This window comes from Podarcis cretensis (genome assembly GCF_951804945.1).
Source record: "Podarcis cretensis genome assembly, chromosome: 10".
Classification (NCBI taxonomy): Eukaryota; Metazoa; Chordata; class Lepidosauria; order Squamata; family Lacertidae; genus Podarcis; species Podarcis cretensis.
Window position 1 is genome coordinate 46,234,810 of NC_137179.1, and position 20,867 is coordinate 46,255,676.

Sequence of the window (20,867 nt, forward strand, 5' to 3'; positions counted from 1 at the left end):
ACACTATTCTTACCATGTGATATTTGATTATCAGTCATTCCATCTTAATACCTCTGGGAAGGAGAATAGCTTTGCAGCATCAGCAAAAACTAAACTGGAAATTTGTTACATTACAACTGGAGTTTTGTTATATTAACCTTGCACGTTTCAGGGATAGACAGAAAATGAAGACTATGAGGATACTGACGTTACCTCACAGACAAGAAAGGCTTTAGTTCTTTTATGGATATTTACTTGTACAACAGGACCTGATTTTCCCTTAATCAGCAGGTTACTCCCGCTGTAGAGGTACAGATATTGTTTGCTTACACAGACATACATCTTTTTTACCATTCCCTCATTATTCTATATCTACACAAAACGTTATGGGTTTCTTGCTTAGCCCAAACTTTACTTGAAAGGAAACCATTTAACTAGAAAAAACAACTGACAAATTATGGTGGAAAAATACATATTGCAAATTATTCTTTATAGCATGCATGGGGAATCTTCTGCCCAAAGGCCAACTTGGCCCGTGAGGTCATCCCCCTCCATGTTTGACATATCATCAGATGTAGAGCAGGGGAAGCCATGGCTACAAAGGAACAATGTGGAGCCTTCAAGTGCACTCCTGATTGTTCCTCTGCAAGTGGGGGCTTGCATTTGGTGTCAAATGCAAGCCCCCTGGGACAGGGTCTCCTAAGTGGAGCTGATCCCTGCTGCAAGTAGGGTTTTGCATCCAGGACTTCAAATCCAGAGCCAAATGTTAGCCTGCTGGGATTGTGAACTCCTGATCAGAGCTGATGTGTGCAGCTGATCCATGCAAAGGAACAAAGAATTTTTACAAAGCGTAATGTTTCACCTAATGTCAGATGAGCAACCTCATTCACCTGTCTAAGTAGCCTGCCAGCTCAATACAGTTCCCCATAAGTGCTTTATAGTCAAATATCAATTGCGATGTATAGGTGCTTTCTGTTGAAACAGTTCTCAGACTACTATTTTTAATTAAACTAGCATTACATGCCAAATATGGCATGCTTCTTTTTACTACTAGCAAAATGGGGAGGGGAAGAAGCCACTAAAGAATCACTAGCAAAAAGTTTTCTCTTTGTTGTGTTGCTCTGGTCTGTTTCCCTTCCCATCTAGCTCTTAAACCCAGCTTGGTAGCTGGAGAAAAAGAATTATTAGGTTGCACAAGTGAAAGGAGAGGAACCACCAGTTCTTTCCTATATTCCAGGCACCATTACAAGAACTTACTTTAGTCTGTAGTCCCAAAGTGCGGAAAAATAAAATGAGATGTGTCATGAACCGAAGCAGGTGCCCTGGGAGCACATTTCTGTCTTTGGAGAGCCATTTGTTAAATTCTTCCATCAAACCTGAGAAAATAACAAGTTTCAATTCACCTTACCACTCTTACCACTAATAAACAGATATTTTTTTTGGGGGGGGGGGGCTTGCTGTGCTTTGCTTTAAATGGATAGTGTAAATCAGGGGTCGCCACCCTTTTTGGACCTGCAGGCACAACTTACATTTCAAGAAAGTGCTGTGGGCACTAATCATAAAATAGCTGCCATTGAGGCACAGCATAACACAAAATTAGTGAAAGTTCAATTATCGCTAAAGCAAACTTACCATCCACATCTCCCAGGATAATGAACTTCTGAATCACATGATAATGTTCTTGATGCTCTTCCAAAACTCTCTGAAAAGCAGTTTATAATTTGTGAAGACACACCATATATCCATAAAGATTCAGACAACAAAAGAGGAAGTACTTCTTTGCAAAACACATGGTTAAATTTTATTTTATTCACCTCTATTTTAAATAAAACCAAGGTAAAATAGAAAAGAAATAAATACAAAACAAAAGTAAAAAACAAACCAATACAGAATAAAAAAAAGAAAAGCAGGGAGAAGAAGATGACCTATTGGTAAATTGCTGAAATAACCTTCACCCTATTTTTAGAAAATATGGACATTAAGTTCTTATTTTCAACCAGAATGGATACACAGGAGGAGACCATTTGTGCACAACTGATTGAGGAGTAACCGTGATGTGTGCACTGGTTTCGGCAGTGGAATGGGGTGGGATGGGCTTATGCATGACTGCTGACAAGCGCAATGACCCAGAACACAAACTCCGCACAAACAAGGAATTGCCTGTATTCTGAGGTTCAGGTACATCCAATATGCGTAAGTAATCCACAAGTGATAGCCAAAAAAGGTAAGATTACTAGGGAAACACTTTCCTGAGACCTAGGTAACTTTCATAGTATGGAACTGCCTGCAGACTTTTGGGCTTGAATTATACTATTAACTATTTAGGGTTTATGTTATAGGATTATATTAACTAATTAGGATTAAGGCTGCACTCCCATATCTATTTACCAGGAAGCAAGCCCCACTGAACATAGAGGAATTTACTTCTGAGTAAACATATACAGGACTGCCTTGTAAAAGTGTGCAATAAAAGAAAAAAGTTTTCTCTCTTCTGATTACGATTCAAAATTACCTTTTTATCTGTTGCTTGAAGTTCTTCAAACACCTTTTCTAAAGTCCAGCTTCAAAATATAAAGGGAAAAAAATACATTCAAACATGTAAGTGAAACTGCAGGTAACAGCAATTAATCCAATATTACATAATGGCTAATTAAGTAACAAATAATAACTGACTTTGTTTCTAAATACTCTCTGGGGAGGTCTTCTGTCTCCTCTGTGGTCATCACCGATGAACGGATTTCCTGTTCAACAAGTGTGTCCACCATGATCCTGAAATGTGCCCAAACTGTATCTTCCCAGGTGTCACAAACTGGAAGAAGCTTTAGGTTGGCAAAGGAAAATAGAGAGAGCCAAAATTAATAGTTCTGGAATAAGCATATTAACAAAAGATGTGAGCTAGCCTGGCCGCATTCAGATTTCAATGTAAGCCACTGCTTATTATGACAGGAACAAACTGCATGCCAAGAAGCTTGTCATATCGCAATGCACGTGTGCTAGTCTCAACTTATGTTTTTATCTCTATGTGAAATCATTAATAATGCTAAGAATTAATAGGAAATCCAAGAGAACTGTATTCAAAATGTCATTAAAATATTAACAGTTTTTGAGCACAAATAAAGGCTAGCCTAGCTTGTTTGCCTGCTACTGCAAGCAAGCACAAACTTAGCTGTAGTAAATTCCGAGCACTATCTTCTGGTATAAAAGGAAGTAATCTACCCTTTTTTTGAAGCCCTTAAAGACCCAAAAGCACACTATACCTTTTAGAGTTCCCCAGTCACAGCAGCCTGTGTGTTGGCTGTTCTCCGTCTATTCTGCTAAGCTGTCTCAACAACATGTTATTTTATTAATATGTATCATACCTGTTTGAGGTTTCCACTGAGTGCTGCATAGATTGCTCTCTCGTATTTGTCAAACTGCTCCTAAAATTGTTCAAAAATATTTATTTGTGATCATTATATTTTGTTTATAGCTATTTAAGAAATGTACTAAACACTAATTCACTCAATCATGATACTCGGTATCTTCTGAAAGGTTCAGAGAACAGTTAGTAATATAGCATTAGTTAGTTAATCAAATACATCAGCCACCACCAGTATACTTAATTCAGCATCTAATAAAGGAACCATTAACTTAAATGGGTCTACTCTGAGTAGGACTGGCATTGGTTACCACCCCAGCTCCAGTTCCTTATTTGTTAATAAATTAACAATTTCTATTAATATCAATTGATTAGCTATTACATAAAATACTATTTAGTGGCAATAGATTATATCCAGCAACAGTAAGACCTCCACCAATGGAATAGAATAGGAAGCAATTTTCAGTTATTCATCCTTCAGCTGCCACAAAACTGCCCAGATCTGCTGCAGAGGGTTGAGATAACATCCAGAACAGTTTTAGGGAGATGTGGGCGACTGCAGAGGGAATAGCTGAAAATTGCTTCCCTTTCTGTTCAGTTGAGAGACACTGTTGTACACAATCCAATATCTACTGAAAGTCAATGACAGAAAAAAATTCCTTAAACAGAATCTGTTACAACTACATGCTTCTTACCTTTTCTGCCAGTCTCCAGCAACTTAGTTTCCAAATGCATCTGTATGGATTCCCTTCTACAGGTTCCAGCTCTGTTCCTATGTGTAGAGAGTAATTTTATATGTGGTTAATACAGCAACTTAGGAGAACTGTACTGTCCTCCAAAAGATCCACTTTCAGTTTCTCTGAAACGTTCCTCAAAGAGCAATCAAGATGCTGAAGGCTACCTAATCTGATAAGCAAAGCAGTCTCACTATCCTACTACAGCTATGTTCAAGTAAGAACAAAGGGTACATCTAAATGAGAATGCTGATACAGAAGGAATGCTAGTAATGAATCATGTGCATGGGCTCTATTAGAGTTTATTGCAGGGTCCTCAAGCCTTTCAACTGGTGACAAGAGCAAGCCAGCAGTTCAAGTTGGAGTTAACTCGTTTCTTAGCAAGAACACAATCTGCACAGACTTGGCAGTGTATCAAGACTAATGAGCACAGCAGTTCATCCCCGGTAGGTCTTCTTCCCATACATCAGTTGCCAAGACAGAAAGTCCCCGCCTCTCCAGAGTTTTTCCCAAGCAATTGGAGACTGTGCTGTATCAACCTCTTCAGCTTCTGACACCTCCCCCTCCCAATCTCCTCCCTCTTCTCCATCTGACCACTCATTGTTGTCCCATCACACATTTGGGTGCTTATGTGATTCCTCCTCCCATCACACCCTCAATTTAATAGATAACCTATTGGGTTGATCAAGCTATAGTTTGATGTTACATTTGAACTGGCAGATAGGGTTGAATTAGTCCTTTAAACCAGGACTATAATTCCTGTCTTGCAGTCCTGTTTCAAGGGCCTCACTCAAACTACAATTTGGACATAACTGCAAACAATGGTTTGCTCAAACCAGGATGTTATCTATTTAGGCAAGAGTGCAAGGGAAAAGAGAACACAGGACTCATTACAGCTTGGGTCAGCAACCTTTTCCAGCCATGTGCCGGTCCACCATCCCTCAGACCATGTGGTGGGCCGGACTATATTTGAAAAACAACAACAACGAACGAATTCCTATGCCCCACAAATATCCCAGAGATGCATTTTAAATAAAAGGACCCATTCTACTCGTGTAAAAACATGCTGATTCCTGGACCATCCGCAGGCCGGATTGAGAAGGCGATTGGGCCGCATCCAGCCCCCCGGCCTTAGGTTGCCTACCCCTGTTATAGCTCCTCCAAACAATGATTTAGAAGATCAAAAACAAGAAGTCTGAACATAGCCTGTTCCTGGATATCAAGATCTACCTGCTGTTATGCATATTCAATATAAGATATCTGGACCCTTATTCCAAAGAAAATACCTAGACAGGGATTATAGCTAAGACTTTATAAGCTTATCCTGTGGGTTAAAGCCTCAGCGCCTAGGGCTTGCCGATCGAAAGGTCGGCGGTTCGAATCCCTGTGGCGGGGTGCGCTCCCGCTGCTCGGTCCCAGTGCCTGCCAACCTAGCAGTTCGAAAGCACCTCCGGGTGCAAGTAGATAAATAGGGACCGCTTACCAGCGGGAAGGTAAATGGCGTTTCCGTGTGCGGCTCTGGCTCTGGCTCTGGCTCTGGCCAGAGCAGCGATGTCACGCTGGCCACGTGACCCGGAAGTGTCTCCGGACAGCGCTGGCCCCTGGCCTCTTAAGTGAGATGGGCGCACAACCCCAGAGTCTGTCAAGACTGGCCTGTACGGGCAGGGGTACCTTTACCTTTACCTTTACCCTCTTTTTGCTAGATGGACCCTAACTACTTCATCCAATTTTCACTAAATTTGATGGTGTGCATCTTCAGATGGTTCCAGAATAAATCTTTGAAAAGATAGGTAAAATGAACAAATGTGCACACAGGACCATGCATCTTTTTTCCAGTTTTTGTGTGTCTCATTTAAGTACCTCCATTCACATTAGGATCATGGTACAGCTTCCACCCTTCAAGCGTTGCAGCTCTCCAAGCCTGTCCACATCTTTTGCACAATCGTTGGGCCTATAAAGTAAGCAAAGGGAGTGGGCGAGTTTTGAGAGAAACACATTTCCCGTATTTTTCCATGTATAAGACACCCCAATGTATAAGGAAACCCCTGTTTTTTTAACCAAAAATTAAGTTGTTTAGCTTTTTTGGGGTGTGTGGAAGGTTAGTTCCACCAATCGCACACCTGCCTGCCCACCACTTGCCACAGTCACTGCCAACTGCACACCTTGCCACAGCCACCAACTGCCTGCCTGCCTTGCCACAGCCTCCAATCGCCTGCCCAATTGCTGCAGCCACCAATCACCTGCCCAATCGCCGCTGCCAATCTCCTGCTTGCTGCTGCCATTCATTGCACGTCCCCCCTCTGCATTCACTGTCCGTGTATAAGACTACATCCAATTTGTGCCTTTATTTTTTTAAAAAAGCAAAAAGCATCATCTTATACTTGGAAAAATATGGTGCATTCCACTCATGTTAAAACCACACGACATGCAAGGACCTGATTATTGTGATGATGGTGACAATAATGCCGTAGTGCATCTCCAGTCCCCTGAATGAATGTTCCTGTTCAGGGTTCCAGCCACCCTAGATCAGGAGCCCTGAAGTGCTCTTTAGGGCTTAGAAGGATAGTCCAAACAAACCAGGATCAAACCTTGGCTTCAGATCTTGTTTTGCTAACCTACACTTAGAATAAACTAGAGTTTCCTAAATTAAGGTGTAATAGGAAACAGAGATCAATTCGAAGTTAAAACCAGAAACTTTCAGTCTCCTTCATGTTTAAAGGGTGATGTGGGGAACTCAAGTTCTATGGCTTTTCTTATAAAAGAGTGCACGTGTGCACACACACACACATATATATGTGGGTGTGTTTGTAGAACTTTGTAAAGTCAATTTCAGCATTCAAGCAAACAAGCATGTGAAGATAGATAATTAAGTCTTTTTTGCAACTTTTGTTTGTGATTCTATTCTCAATAGCATAATCCATACTTATTTTCTCATTTATGTAGTTTATGGTACCTAATAGCATTTTATGGACCAAAGATCTATGTACAAATATACCCATTCTGCAGAGGTTCCACTAGATGCATGCAAGCATTTATAAACTGTATGTGTGCTTGTGCATGCATGTGTACCCAATGACTTACACACACCTGTTCCCCACCCCTTTAAGTAAATGGAAATACATTTCTTTTACCTCATCCGTCATTCCGGCTCTAATGAGGGTGAAAAGGAACTTAAGCAACCGTGCATCATCTTCCCGATCCAAATCATCAAGTGGCATTTTCTGCCTTATTGGAGCATCTGGATCCTAAATAGAAAAACAGCAATGATTCTTTTCAACTGCAAAAGCACATTTCTCCCTGCATATTGCTTTTAAGCTAAGTCATTGAAAAGGACAGCAGGTTCCTGTTGGAGGCTGTTCTGTTTCCCATTTCCAGAGGGACAACAGTGTTAGTCTCTGCCAGCAAAAACAACAAAGACCGCTAGATTTACCATGGCGTAAGCTTTCGTGAGCTAGTACCTCTCATCAGATGCATAGATTTGTATTAAAACATTATAGGCTACCTTGACGTGTTACATTTCTGGGTTATCAGCCAGAGTATATCTACTCTTGTTTTGGTTTTGTTAATTAATTGCCTAACTCTGCATAAAATAGTTGCACAGTAAAATCTCATACAAGGAGACACAGGGTGGGCCATAGTTTGATAAAGTAGGGCAGTATATCTCCAGTTAAAAAATATCTACCCTGAATACTGATGAATTTTCATCAAACAGAGAAAACTGCTAATTGTTCAATTAAGGTAGGGGAGAGGAACCTCTGGCATGTGGGCCAATCCTGGCCCACCAGGGGGTCTGCTTTGGCCCACAAGACCATTTCCTCCAAACAAAGCCCAACTGCACATCTGCTGTCATTACTGGTGACCTCAACTGATGGGCAGGAGGACAGGATTTAATCCTGCATTGCCTGCAAGATCCTCCATTGCGCAGCCAAGGGAGCAGGATTTAATCCATGCTCAACAGTGGAATGGAGATTCCTGTGCAAAACCACCATTTGAAGCAGCTCTCGCAAGCTACTTCAAATAGGTTTTTGGAAAGGCCTGAAGGTAGCCAAAGACTCAAATAGAAGTGCAGGGGCTCTCTCAATGTCTTTTACAAGACTCCCTGCTTCTCCTTGATCTTGGAAGCTTAAAAGGGAGTTGTGGGGAGACTTGGAATCTCATCCTGCTCCCCTTTTAAGTCTGAGATCAGGGACTGGGGTGGGGTGGGGGCTTGCAAAGCAAATATGGGCAACAAGGCAGATCCTGATAATAATAAAGGATCTAAAAAGATTCCCCATCCCTGATTTAACATCTGGAATTAGTAAACTCCACTTACTAATTCAGTCACTAGTGGCCTTGAGCTCCCAGAGAAAGTGTTTAATTGTCGCTGCTTCAAGATGTGCAGAGTATTCTCCCTGAAAACACAAGGCATATCATTACTTCAACAGCAATACATACTAAAGTAAAATATTCTATTGTCAACACTATAATGCATTAAGGTTCTTTAACAAATTATATTTAATTAATTAGTCCTGATTTTTTTTAAAAAAACATTAACTAAGCTTTTTAAATTACAGCTGGTGAAAGTTGATGCAGTGTTTCAGCAGATCTGTCTTCAGCAATTCTATGGTGTAAGAATAATGCACAGCAATAATGTAAAGCGTAATTTTTATAAACCTTTTATGAGTTTAATAGATTTGTTAATACCTACCATATTTAAAATAAATTAAAGCCCAATATAAATAATAATTTTACATAAAGTTTATTCAACATGCTTTTTAGGAATCATCACAACAATGATATAGTTAAAAAAAAATGCAGTATTTCCATGTCTCTCATATTTAAAGAACAGGGATTGTGCCATGTAATAATTATAAAAAAACAAACAATTTTTTTTCTTGAATCAATTGCTTGAGATGTTTATGTAGAATATGGTATAAAGAACCAGCAGCATGCAAATATCAAGAGTGATCAGTAGTTGGTCAATAACTTACCAATATACAGACTTTGCATAAAATTCAATATTATCAGAGAAGTCTCCAACTTCATCCTTGGCAATGCTCTCTAGCCAGTCTACCACCAACTGAAAATTAAACTAAACTTAACAATAAGGTAAAACAAGACCTTTCCGCAATTTCCACTTTGATTATGGGGTAGACAAAGATGCATCAAACCAACACTGTGCAGGGTCCTCTAAATTCTATGGCATTTACTCCCAAAGATGTAGTCACAGGATTGCAATCTCTATCAAATGCTGCCCTTTTAAGCCTTACAAAGAGAAATAAAAAGTGTTCTTGCAACACATATGGGAAGTATCCCATTGGTGTTAAGGACACTTGTTCCTAAGTACAGTGGAATCTTGGTTCTTGAACACCTTGGTACTCGAACATTTTGGCTCTCGAACGCCAAAAACCTGGAATTAAGTGTTCTGGTTTTCAAATGTTTTTCGGAAGCCGAATGTCCGATGTGGCTGTCAACTATTGTTTCCGGGGTGTCTGCGCCAATCGGAAGCCGTGCCTTAGTTTTCAAACGTTTGGGAAGTTGAACAGATTTCCGAAACTGATTATGTTCTAGAACCAAGGTAGCACTGTAAATGTATCTCTCATATATATATATATATATATATATATATATATATGTATATATAAAGACAATCAGTTCTGACCTCTTGCAAGAGGGATGTGTTCTCCCTTGATGGCTTGTTGAACAAGGAGGGAGGGAGAGAAAAGTGGGCGGGCCCTTTTCTGATGCCCTAACTACCACTGGCATGTGCCCACCCCTGACAGATTACTCCACATCCCTACTTTGTGTCATACCTGGCTTTGTCGAACCAATGAATCTCTCTGGAACAGACTATTTATAACAGTCTTTTCACTAGCATTTATAGCCTAGGGAAGAACAAAACCTATGTTCAAATGACTGAAGCATGATTCATGATCAAAAATTATTTTCTATTTGAAACACTTTAAACACTTTAACCATATTTGACAATTATATGCTTAACTGATCGCTAAACAGTGCAGGTGCTTAATAGGATCCCCCCCAAGAACAAATATTGTTAAAGCTGATCCACATCAACTATGCTTTATGAAACTAAGAATACAATATGCTTTATTAGTTCTGTAGTGTTTATCTCTATTATGTATTTTTAACAATGTAATACTACGGTAAAAAGCAATGTGGGTAAGTTGTCCCTTAGTAGAAAAAGACTGACAAAACTTACTGCAAGGTCAAACATGGTTTCTTCTTCTAGAGCAGACTGTATCCTATCCCTGGATTTAAAGCAAAGAGAGAAAAAACAATATTGAGGATTAGCATTGGATGTTATTTCTTAGCTACATATATCTCGTTGAAATCCGCAAGTACACATAGGGCACAATTCATACACAATGTCCAGAAGGGTCTGAGGGCCCTATATCCCCTTCACCCCACTGGCACAGATACAGTGATAAGACAATTGCAAGGTCTGTGTGCACCTGCCATATCCCCATCCTGGTCTCCCTCCTTGTACCTTACAACTTGTATGTGCTCAAAGTTCTACTGAGGATTTTAAAGAGTTCCTATTGAGGATGCAGTTATTGTGCAGTTAGATTTATTTTTTTAATATTGGACAATATCCAGGGTTAGTCATACTCAGAGTAGGGACACTGAAATCAATGGACTTTAAGTCCATTGATTTCAATGACTCTACTCCCAGTATGACTATATCACCCACTGTATTTGGACATGTTCCAAAGTAAGTGACATTGTGTCATTCATTCAACTCCCACATCCTATATTGGTTTGTTAATGTCTGCCAAGCACATTTTAACTAACCTAATCACTGGAGGCTCAGGTGGCTGACTTTTTTCAGTTCCAGCTGGTTCACCAGCTAGAACCCCTCGATCAGCACACTGGCTGTGGAAGTCTAAGGATACACATGCAAAATCTTGCAGGAACTCGGGTGGCCCTGTGACATATTGCGAGAGCATCTCAAACCTGGCATGCTGGGAGGGCCTCTTCCCCTCAAGCAAGGCTAAGAGCAGACTTGGCACAAAAAGAGATCTTAAGCTCTGTCTTGCTTGGATTTAACTTCTGCAATTTCAGCCAGTCAGCCTTCAACCACATATGCCTCAAATCACACAAGTTAAATGTACATTAGGTGTGATTGTACTGTAAAGTAAATTTAAGTGTTGAGGGGAAAAAACACAAGCAGGCTTTCAGGAGAATTACCTGTAAATTGAGGATAATAGTCTCCAAGTTACCATCTCTTGCTTGAGAAGCCACAACACACTGGCAGTTTTTGAAAATTTCTGCTGCCCAGGAGTAGCTCGGTACACTATTTTTTGAAGAATGTTTACCTGGTATTTAAAAAACAAACCAACAGTTGGGTTATATCATCTTTTCTTCTCTCACACAATATTTTATTCTTCGCACAGTGGAATTTGTGTAATGCTTTACAACAGAGGTTTGGAACTGGATCCAATCAATGGGTGACTTACATCTATAAAAAAGTTCAAAGGGGATTGCCACCTCCTTTGAAGGTGTGCCCCCAGCACTCTCTGTCAGCTGATTGGCACTGACAGGAAGCCCTGCTTGCAAAGGAAGAACCAGGGCCTCACTTGAGGCTCCCTGTTGTTCCATTGTAGGCATGTCCATACCTGCTCCACACTATCGGGTATGGGGTAGGTGACCCTGCTTTATACAGCATAAGTAAAAACAAAGTAATTTCCTGCTGACAGTAAGAAGAATACAAGTAGAGAGGAAGAATGGAAGATGCACTGGTAAGGGGATTAATGCAATCAAAGGCAGTTAAACAAATGTTGTAGTTAGGGACTAATACAATGTGCTTATTGCTAAAGATGTTCAAATCTTCATTTTCAGCTACAAATCCCAAACAATTACATGAAACTGGTAAATTTGTTGCTTTATACAAAATGAGTCTGTACAGAAGCTATTTTTGAGAGCTCTCTGTACAAACTACAGGCACTCTCAACAGTAACCCTCTTTTCATATATACGGCAGTGACATTGCCTGTACTACTCTATGCTTACTCACTGAGGGAAAATGATTTTGGTTCAGCAAGTAATGAATACATAAGGGATATAACAATATACCTGGTTATTGCAAGTATCTTCGTACTCATCTACAAGTTCAAAAATGGTAGTGGAAGTGTGTTTTAAAAGGGAATGTAGAAAATCAGAGTACATACTCCTCGTTGCTAGAAGAAGAAACGTGTTAATTAGAATGACCTACTTTAGAACAAGTCTAGCTTGTAACAAGTTCACCTTTATTATATTTAAACACTCATAGTGCCTATGTTTTGTACATATATCAAAATATATAAAACAAGATTTTTAAAATAGCTGTACAATAAGCACAATGTTTCAAAGCACATTTGATAACACATTTTCCTTTGCAGATGTTCTTTAGAACAATAAAATGGAAGTATTGATGGGGTGAAACTGACATAATCTAAGCATTCCTTAAATCAGTGGTGGGGAACCTCAGTTCCCATCATCCCTGACCATTGACCATGCTGGTTGAGGCTGATGGGAGCTGGGAGTATAGCAACACTTGGAGAGTCACAGATTCTCAGATTCTCCGTCTCTGACTTAAAGGGGGGAAAGTCAAACATTTAGACACAGGAAAAGAAATGTAGCTAAATAAATTCTCAGCACTACAATTCTGAAATCGTGTGCCAAAAACAAACCCAGAACAACTGTACAAAAACAACATCAGGCCTGTGGAAATCTACAATGTGGTTTAACCAACTTCCTAAGATGTACCTATTTTATATATGACAGTTAACGTAATAGTTATTATGGCTGTCCCCGGCCATGGTACTGTTCTTCCAAGACTATGATCTACTTTGAATCATGGAATTGTAGAGTTGGAAGGGACTCCTAGGATTATCTAGGCCAACACCCTGCAATGACACCTGGCTTGAGAGCAGTACATGTGAAAAGGATCTAGGAGTCTTGGTTGACCACAAACTTGACATGAGCCAACAGTGTGACGCGGCAGCTAAAAAAGCCAATGCAATTCTGGGCTGCATCAATAGGAGTATAGCATCTAGATCAAGGGAAGTAATAGTGCCACTGTATTCTGCTCTGGTCAGACCTCACCTGGAGTACTGTGTCCAGTTCTGGGCACCACAGTTCAAGGACAATGAAGAAATCTTTTGTCCAAGATGAGGCTTGAACCCATGACCCTGCAATTAAGAGTCTCATGTTCTACCAGCTGAGCTATCCCTTGGATGGGATGAAGAAAAACTAGACCAGCTACTTATCCTACAACAGGATACCTTATGCATTTAACAACAGGCATTGATGCTGTAACACATAGCAAAGGCAAAAAGTGAGCTCTCACCTGCTTCCCCAGGATCATCCTCCTTCAACAGGACAGCACTCTTAGTGATATCTTCTGTACCACTGTACTCTAAATTTGTGAACATGATTGAATGTTGTGGGGAGAGTGAAGTTGTCCAGTCATTGTCATCTAACTAAAACACACAATATGATACACAGAATAAAAACCTTATTAATATCACTGCATTGTGTATCAATGGTCTGACATTGTGATTGCTTATGTACATTTTTCTTCAGAAAGTAGTTCTAGCAAAATTGATGGCCTATTGCAACACAGGGGGTTGAAGCTGATTAATATGCATTTCCCTTCAATTTCAGATTTCAATGTCAGCCATCTATTACTTATGGTGGAGTCCAATCTCCCTTTGCATTGAACTATGTGTGCTGACAGGGCAGAAGCAACCCTCAGCTCAGCCCCATCAGCCTCTACCAGCCTTTGCCTGCAGTGATGCCAGCATCACTCTGCCATTGAAGAGCTCCTTGTTCCGCCTGCCAAGTGTGTAACTGGGTGAAATTGCTACCAGCCAAGTTCCTGGCCAGTGGAGAGGTCCAGGACAGCTCTGTTAAGCCCTGCCAGCCAACACCAAGAGTTTTGATTGCAGACTTAGTTAACAGCAAAAGAGACAATAATCACCATTGTAGATATTGCAGTTTTCATGAAAATGTACTCTGGTTGAAATAGGGATGGGATGATTGAATGTAGGTGGTGATGATTATTTTTTCCTTCAAATAAAGGAATCGCCTGTAATCTTGTGTCTTGCTCCAAAAAGGGAGTTTTACAAAACTGCACCCTACTGGTACATGACTCTCCTATGCATTCCTAGATTTCCTAATGATGTGAGAGGAGGAAAAAAAGTTCCTTCTAGCCATTTAGTCTTCTACCCATCTAAACACTACATATTATCCTTAAAAGGTGTGCTGTCAAGGCAAGCTTTTATGACATACAAAATGACAGCAAATTATCAACAAAGATGGTGAGAACCCAGCTTCAGTAGCAGTAGATCATTATCCCCACCTTCCATCTACATGAGGGCTGAAAATTTCTTACCTTAAAAGACTGACTAGATTTTGCAGCGTTCAATATGACAGCAGGGGAGACAGTGATAGACTAGCCCAAGAGCAGTAGCCAGTGCAACAAGCCTCTGATATCATAATCACATAATAGGGAGCAGTAGCCTCAGTAACAGTAGCTAAAGCAACAATCCAGTGATGTCACAATGATACAACAGGGAACATTTTCTGTATTTCTAGTTTCTGGACACATTGAAGTATATCTAAGAATTTAAAAAAACCAATCTTAGCTGCTCTTCTCATCACTCCTTCTAATAGCAAACTCAGATGAGTGAATGCTGATGGTCAGAGCTGAAACAGGGGCACTGAGTAATAAAAGGGAGGTAACATGTTACCTGCCAACCTAGCAGATGCTGCCAACCTAGCAGTTCGGAAGCATGTTAAAGTACAAGTAGATAAATAGGTACCTCTCCGGCGGGAAGGTAAACGGCGTTTCCGTGCGCTGCTCTGGTTCACCAGAAGCAGCTTAGTCATGCTGGCCACATGACCCGGAAGCTGTACGCTGGCTCCCTCGGCCAATAAAGCAAGATGAGCGCTGCAACCCCAGAGTCGGCCACGACTGGACCTAATGGTCAGGGGTCCCTTTACCTTTAACAGCATGTTTAGACCGAGTCCCAAGATTTGATAAAGTACAACTTAAAAAAACAAACTAAGGTGGCCAGTCCAGTGAGGAGTGAGCATGTTCAGTAGTCACAGAATATAGTGTATCAATTGGGAAAGAAAAATGGAAGTTGTGGGATGAAAACTCCCTGTTCCCAGGAATGGCTGAAACTCTTAACAAGCACACATTTGTTAGGAGAGTAAAGACATTTCTCTCCTAAGCATACTATATTATTTTTGATTCTCTAGATTAGAACTCTAGTTACATTTTCACAGGTACCTCACTTTAGAAAGGACAAAAAAAAAAAAATATTAACCTGCAACTTTATGTACACTACTTGGGAGAACACCTCACTCGGTACAGTGGGACTTACTTCTGAATAAACATGCACAAGATTTAATAGACGCAGAACTTCAGAATTGGAATTTGGCTGTTAAATGTTGCAAAAATACCCTATGATGGGTGAAAGACTCTAAATGCTGCTCATTTGTACTTTGCATGTTCTTACCATAGACACATTTCCAAGGTGCCCAGGAGTATGCACAAGATAAGGAGATTTTCCTCCTGTGCCCATGATGGTAGACATATTCAGTTGATTCATGGAACTCCGACTCTGTGGAGTAACTGGAGAAAAATTGTTTTTAATTATTTTTTTTAACAGGAACAGGAGCAAGACATGGCGAGGGGTGGGGTAGCCTTGTTGAAACTAATACATTATTCAACTCAGCAGAGAGATGAAATAGTGAATAAAACTTCACCCTCTTACAGAAAACCAGTATTGTGCTTAGTACTTAATTAGTACTTAATTCTATTTTAATTACCATATTTTTCGCTCTATAACACGCACCTGACCATAACACGCACATCGTTTTTAGAGGAGGAAAACAAGGGAAAAAACATTCTGAATGAAACAGTGGATGTATCATTTTTGTGCTTCATGCTGTGGCCACAGACATGTGATCTGATGGTGAATTTGGGGTGACCCAATGCAAAAATCCTGAGAATCCCTGTGGATCCATGCTTTGTAACCACGTTTTTGCACCATTGCAGCCCCAGGCAACAGTGGGTGCGTGATTTTGGGGGGGCAGGCTGTAGCCATGGACATGCTATGTGCTCTGATGGTGAATTTGGGCTGACCCAATGCAAAGATCCTGAGGATCCATGTGGATCCATGCTTTTTAACCACATTTTAAGTGGGGAGGGAAGGAAAAACACAGAAGGGACAAGGAGCAGGAGAGGGGTGTGCAGAGAAGCAGCTGGCTAAGAATGCAGGAGAGGGGTAGGGAGGAAAGGAAGGCAAAGGTTTTCCCTCACCTACCCACCCAAGCCAGCCAGCTCGTGCTCTCTCTCTCTCTCTCCCTCCTGCATGTTTTCAGCTTTCCCCTCTGCTTGCCTAGAGGGGAGGGGCTTTCCCTGCTCTTTGTTCCGTTTGAGCAAACACAGCAAGGAAACAGAGATGGGTGGGCAGTAAGACCCTGAGGCAGAATGCCGGAAAGCAGCCGCTTCCTCTTTTCAGGTTTCCCTTCTAGGAGACGGCGATTTGATTTTTGCCTGCTTTTTTTTGCCTCCCCTCGCACCAATTGGCTCCAGGGACCACACATTCGCTCAATAACACGCACAGACATTTCCCCTTCCTTTTTAGGAGAAAAAATCTGCGTGTTATAGAAGGAAAAATACGGTAATTTTAACTAAACTATTTAGGAGTGGAAGGAATAGTGGATGTGAACACTTAGAAGTATAGTAAATTTAAAGTACTAAAGTGTACATCAAATAAGGCAATAGGTATAAAAGATCTTACAGGAGCGTGAAATCCTCCCCAGTCCTGGAGTCCTGGGGACTGTCAGTCCTCTTGTTGTCATGCCACTTGAACTGTCATCCAGAGAAGCAAGGACTAAGAAAATAGAATCAAGCTAAGAAAATAAGCTTCAAAGTTCTGTCTCAGTTTGCAGGTGTCCCTGGCCATCTTAAAGTATAAGTTCTGGTAAACACAGTCTATGTCATTATTCCTTCAAATTCCATCTTTCCCAGGAAGCCTATTGCTTAAGTGCAGTTTTTCTACAAACGCAAATTAAATCAGGTGGAGGATATGCTGACAACAGGATCAGAACAAGCATATGTAGGTAAATGTTACCTTTCCCACTCCTGCTGCAGTTCTGAGAAATATCTCATTTTCTGAAGCTGATACTCACTTTGCGTGTGAATTTTAATAGCTTCAAATCTTAAAGTGTTTTTCGCCTGGTCTTACTACATATTTGTCACAAAAAGTAACAAATCATGAAGCAAAATAATGGTCAAAATCATATTAAATTATATTACTATTTGTAACAGAAAATAAATTATAAGTTACTCTGCACTGTCCTGAATTAACCTTTCTTTATATAAAAAAGACATTATCATTTAAAGAGATAATGTCTAGCTCACAAACCATATGAGTATACTTTTAAGGAAAACCAAAGGAAAAGGATACTAGAAACTTTTTTTTTAGAACTCTGCTTCCGAACTGGCCGAGTTGCTTCTTGTGGAGTAGGCATATTTTGAAAATCATTCCTGAAAAGAATACAAACATCTAATGTTACTGAAGCTACCAACGTGAGTCTGACCAAACTGCGGGAGGCAGTGGAAGACAGGAGTGCCTGGTGTGCTCTGGTCCATGGGGATCACGAAGTGTCAGACACGACTAATCGACTAAATAACAACAATGTTATTTTATTTTAATTACTTCTAAATAATAAAAGTTTAAAGTTAGCCTAAAATTTCATATTATAATTCGAAACAAGAGACACTTCCAAAAATAACTGAACGAAATTGTTCTACAATACCTGTTCTGCATGTGTGAAATCTGAAACTTTACATCTAATAAAGAAATATCCTCAACAGCAAAATTCTAGCAGTCAGCTAGTTATAATAATCTTCAACAGAACCAGATGCTGAAAAGAAAAGAAGACTCTACTTGCACATTAGATAATTTCTGCCATCTTTGAACATTTAGGGGTGCATCAGTATTCACCGATCTTGGAATTCACCTAGGGTACTTTTCCTATACAGTTTACTAGCATTCTTTCCCCAATAGCTGCCAACCAAATGCCTCTGGAGGCTCACAAGCTGAGCGTGACGATGATGGTTTTCACTGTTATTTTCCACAGAATCATCTTGCATTCAGAGGCATACATCCACGAAACCTGGATTTTCTACTTACCTTTAATGGCTAAAATATGGTGATAGACAAATTCATGGATAAAGTATTTTTTTTTTTAAAAAGCAATTTTTAGGTTGTGGGCTTCACTGCACCTTGCAGCAGTTAATTATGTGTTCTGTGAAGAATGCAACATGGTTTTGTGACACTGATCAAAAAATATGTTTTTCCTTTTCTCTCTGCAAACATGGGAAATTGTGGGGAGGAAGAAAAGCAATTTGAAGCACGGAAAAACTTTGCCTCCTATCAAAGGAATGGCTAATTTTTGGGTGGGAAAATAATTTTTGAGATTTAGACCCCACCTCTCTACCTTGAACTAATTTTGGGGTGTCTTTTCTCCGTCTAGTCCAGCACCGTAGCAATGGCCAGCCAAATGTCTCTGTGAAGCTTGCAACACAGAATGGTAGCAAGTCACCTCCAGCATCTGATACTCAGATGGCCAGGGGGCTCCATTTCACTTGGTCTGTGAAGTTAAGGATAGGTGGTGGGAGATTGCTTTGGTAAAGTGTGCTTAAGTGTCATGACAGAATGTGGTTATTTAGCTCCTTCAACCTAAATGTATGGTACCAGGGTGGGTTACAAAAGACATGAGGTCATAACATAACATAAACGTAACACAAACTAAAAGCAACAGTCCAATCAGATAGTAAAACTCAAATTGATGTTGACTAAAACAAATAATTTGGCCAGACACCTAAATGATACCGACAAGACCGCCAGGCAAACCAGCCTAAGGAAGGCAAGGAGCCACCACTGAAATGGCCTAGTCATCTACCTGCAGCAGTTCAGAAAGTAGGACAGCCAGAGAAAGCTTCCAACATTTCAAGCACCTTGATGGAGAAGGAAGTAGTCCAAGAGATATGGGGTGGGGTGGGGTGGGGTCCTAAGCCATGGAGGTTTAGTGGGGTTTCTAACAACCTGAGGGGGACGCAGGTGGCGCTGTGGGTTAAAGCCTCAGCGCCTAGGGCTTGCCGATCGAAAGGTCGGCGGTTCGAATCCCTGCGGCGGGGTGCGCTCCCGCTGCTCGGTCCCAGCGCCTGCCAACCTAGCAGTTCGAAAGCACCTCCGGGTGCAAGTAGATAAATAGGGACCGCTTACCAGCGGGAAGGTAAACGGCGTTTCCGTGTGCGGCTCTGGCTCGCCAGAGCAGCGATGTCACGCTGGCCACGTGACCCGGAAGTGTCTCCGGACAGCGCTGGCCCCTGGCCTCTTAAGTGTGATGGGCGCACAACCCCAGAGTCTGTCAAGACTGGCCCGTACGGGCAGGGGTACCTTTACCTTTTACCTAACAACCTGACTTTGCAGCAGCCCCTCATCCTAAGCGCCCCACCTTAAAACCACCAAATAAGCATATGCGAACGGATGAAAAGTGGAACCGTGGGACTCACTGCCACAGGACGTGGTGGTTGACCATGAGTTTGGAGCGCTCTCATGAGGGGATTAGGCAGCTTCATGGAGAGCAAGGCTATCAGAAGGGGACGGTTGTATTTATGGCAAAGGGCAGCTCAGGGAGGCTGCCCAATATTGCCCTCCTGTTCCCTGTGGGAAACAGGAGGGCTGGGCAGGCCGCTCCGTTGCCTGGCAACCTTCCAAGCGCCTATCAGCTGGCGTGCGAGGCTCAGCTAACGGCTCTCCTTCCCTCCCTCCCACACATCCAACGGCCGCGCACGGGGACAAAGGCCACGCTCGCTGCAGGCTCCCCCCCCCCCCCCGTTTCGCGAAGCGCCCGCGCAAGCGCACCGGCCGCACCAGGCAGAGAGAACCCTTCTCGCCTGGCCTCCCCTCCCTCGCTCCACTCCCCTCGCGTACTCTGTCAAAGGAGCCGACTTGTCCATCTCGGAGGCGCGCGGCAGGCGGGTTGCCGCTTCTTGAGGCTTCCCGCTCCCCGGAAGCTCGTGACCCGGAGCAGGAAGTGGAAGAGTCAAGGCAATGAAAGCGGAGGGGGCGGGATTTGTGGCAACGCCTGTCTTGAGGCGAGAAGCCGCCTGAGGCTCACACGGGCCTACATTTTCCAAGGCAGAGAAACCAAAGGACACGGGAAGCCTGGCCTGCGGGGACCGTCGCTTGGAGCTCTTCGTACAGAGAGGCAAGGACTCTTCAAAATTTCTCACTTGCCATGCCGGCTTCAAGGCTTCCTTTAACGGTCAACACAGACAGGCAGGAAGGAAGGGCGCCGCCTGCCGCTTGGGAGGACCATTCCCATATACAGTAAACCCATTTCCCGACGGCAGGCGCTGAGCGGATGCCCGTGTAAGGTTTGGGACTACAGAACTCGGCAAAAACCACGGAACTGGGCATTATAATTTCGGATATATTAAAAGGACGAGGAGGCAGAAGGAACCTTTCATTACATTTTACCACGGAAGTGACGGGCTTTAAACATCAGCAGCTGGGCTCTCTCAAGCAGAAAAGGAAATGGGTGTCTTGAGGTTTTTATTGGTTTTATAATAGCATGCATAGCTCTTATGAGTCTAGAGAAGGGTTTACCAAACTTGGCCCTCCAGCTGTTTTTGGACTACAACTCCAACCATCCCTTGCTAGCAGGACCAGTGGTCAGGGATGATGGGAACTGTAGTCCAAAAAAACAACTGGAGAAACATTGGTC

At 41.8% G+C, this 20,867-nt stretch overlaps 1 protein-coding gene and 1 long non-coding RNA gene across 7 annotated transcripts in view; one reads left to right on the forward strand and one right to left on the reverse strand.

The window, feature by feature from the left end:
• LOC307225987 overlaps positions 1-14,145 on the forward strand; it is a 22,884-nt gene extending 8,739 nt beyond the window's left edge. Inside the window, exon 4 of one of the 2 annotated variants that reach the window (XR_013843205.1) lies at positions 13,716-14,145. This is a non-coding gene — a long non-coding RNA (uncharacterized lncRNA). Of the gene's footprint in view, positions 1-151; positions 1,293-13,715 lie in introns of those variants that run through there. The other variant, XR_013843206.1, reaches the window with a different exon arrangement.
• NUP107 (nucleoporin 107) overlaps positions 1-20,385 on the reverse strand; it is a 27,963-nt gene extending 7,578 nt beyond the window's left edge. For 2 of the 5 annotated variants that reach the window (XM_079994142.1, XM_079994139.1), the window contains exons 1-19: positions 20,072-20,385; positions 17,537-17,616; positions 16,868-16,960; positions 15,578-15,693; positions 13,399-13,531; positions 12,144-12,247; positions 11,260-11,387; positions 10,271-10,319; positions 9,864-9,935; positions 9,042-9,130; positions 8,384-8,462; positions 7,203-7,316; positions 5,932-6,022; positions 4,033-4,109; positions 3,339-3,398; positions 2,653-2,798; positions 2,492-2,540; positions 1,612-1,681; positions 1,237-1,355 (exon numbers count right to left, since the gene is read on the reverse strand). In XM_079994142.1, coding sequence (XP_079850268.1) covers positions 1,237-1,355; positions 1,612-1,681; positions 2,492-2,540; positions 2,653-2,798; positions 3,339-3,398; positions 4,033-4,109; positions 5,932-6,022; positions 7,203-7,316; positions 8,384-8,462; positions 9,042-9,130; positions 9,864-9,935; positions 10,271-10,319; positions 11,260-11,387; positions 12,144-12,247; positions 13,399-13,531; positions 15,578-15,693; positions 16,868-16,960; positions 17,537-17,616; positions 20,072-20,097 — 1,695 coding nt within the window. In that variant the 5' untranslated portion in view covers positions 20,098-20,385. Of the gene's footprint in view, positions 1-1,236; positions 1,356-1,611; positions 1,682-2,491; positions 2,541-2,652; positions 2,799-3,338; positions 3,399-4,032; positions 4,110-5,931; positions 6,023-7,202; positions 7,317-8,383; positions 8,463-9,041; positions 9,131-9,863; positions 9,936-10,270; positions 10,320-11,259; positions 11,388-12,143; positions 12,248-13,398; positions 13,532-14,445; positions 14,549-15,577; positions 15,694-16,867; positions 16,961-17,536; positions 17,617-17,888; positions 17,915-19,650; positions 19,879-20,071 lie in introns of those variants that run through there. The other 3 variants (XM_079994140.1, XM_079994141.1, XM_079994143.1) reach the window with 3 other exon arrangements.
• Positions 20,386-20,867: the final 482 nt, after the last annotated feature.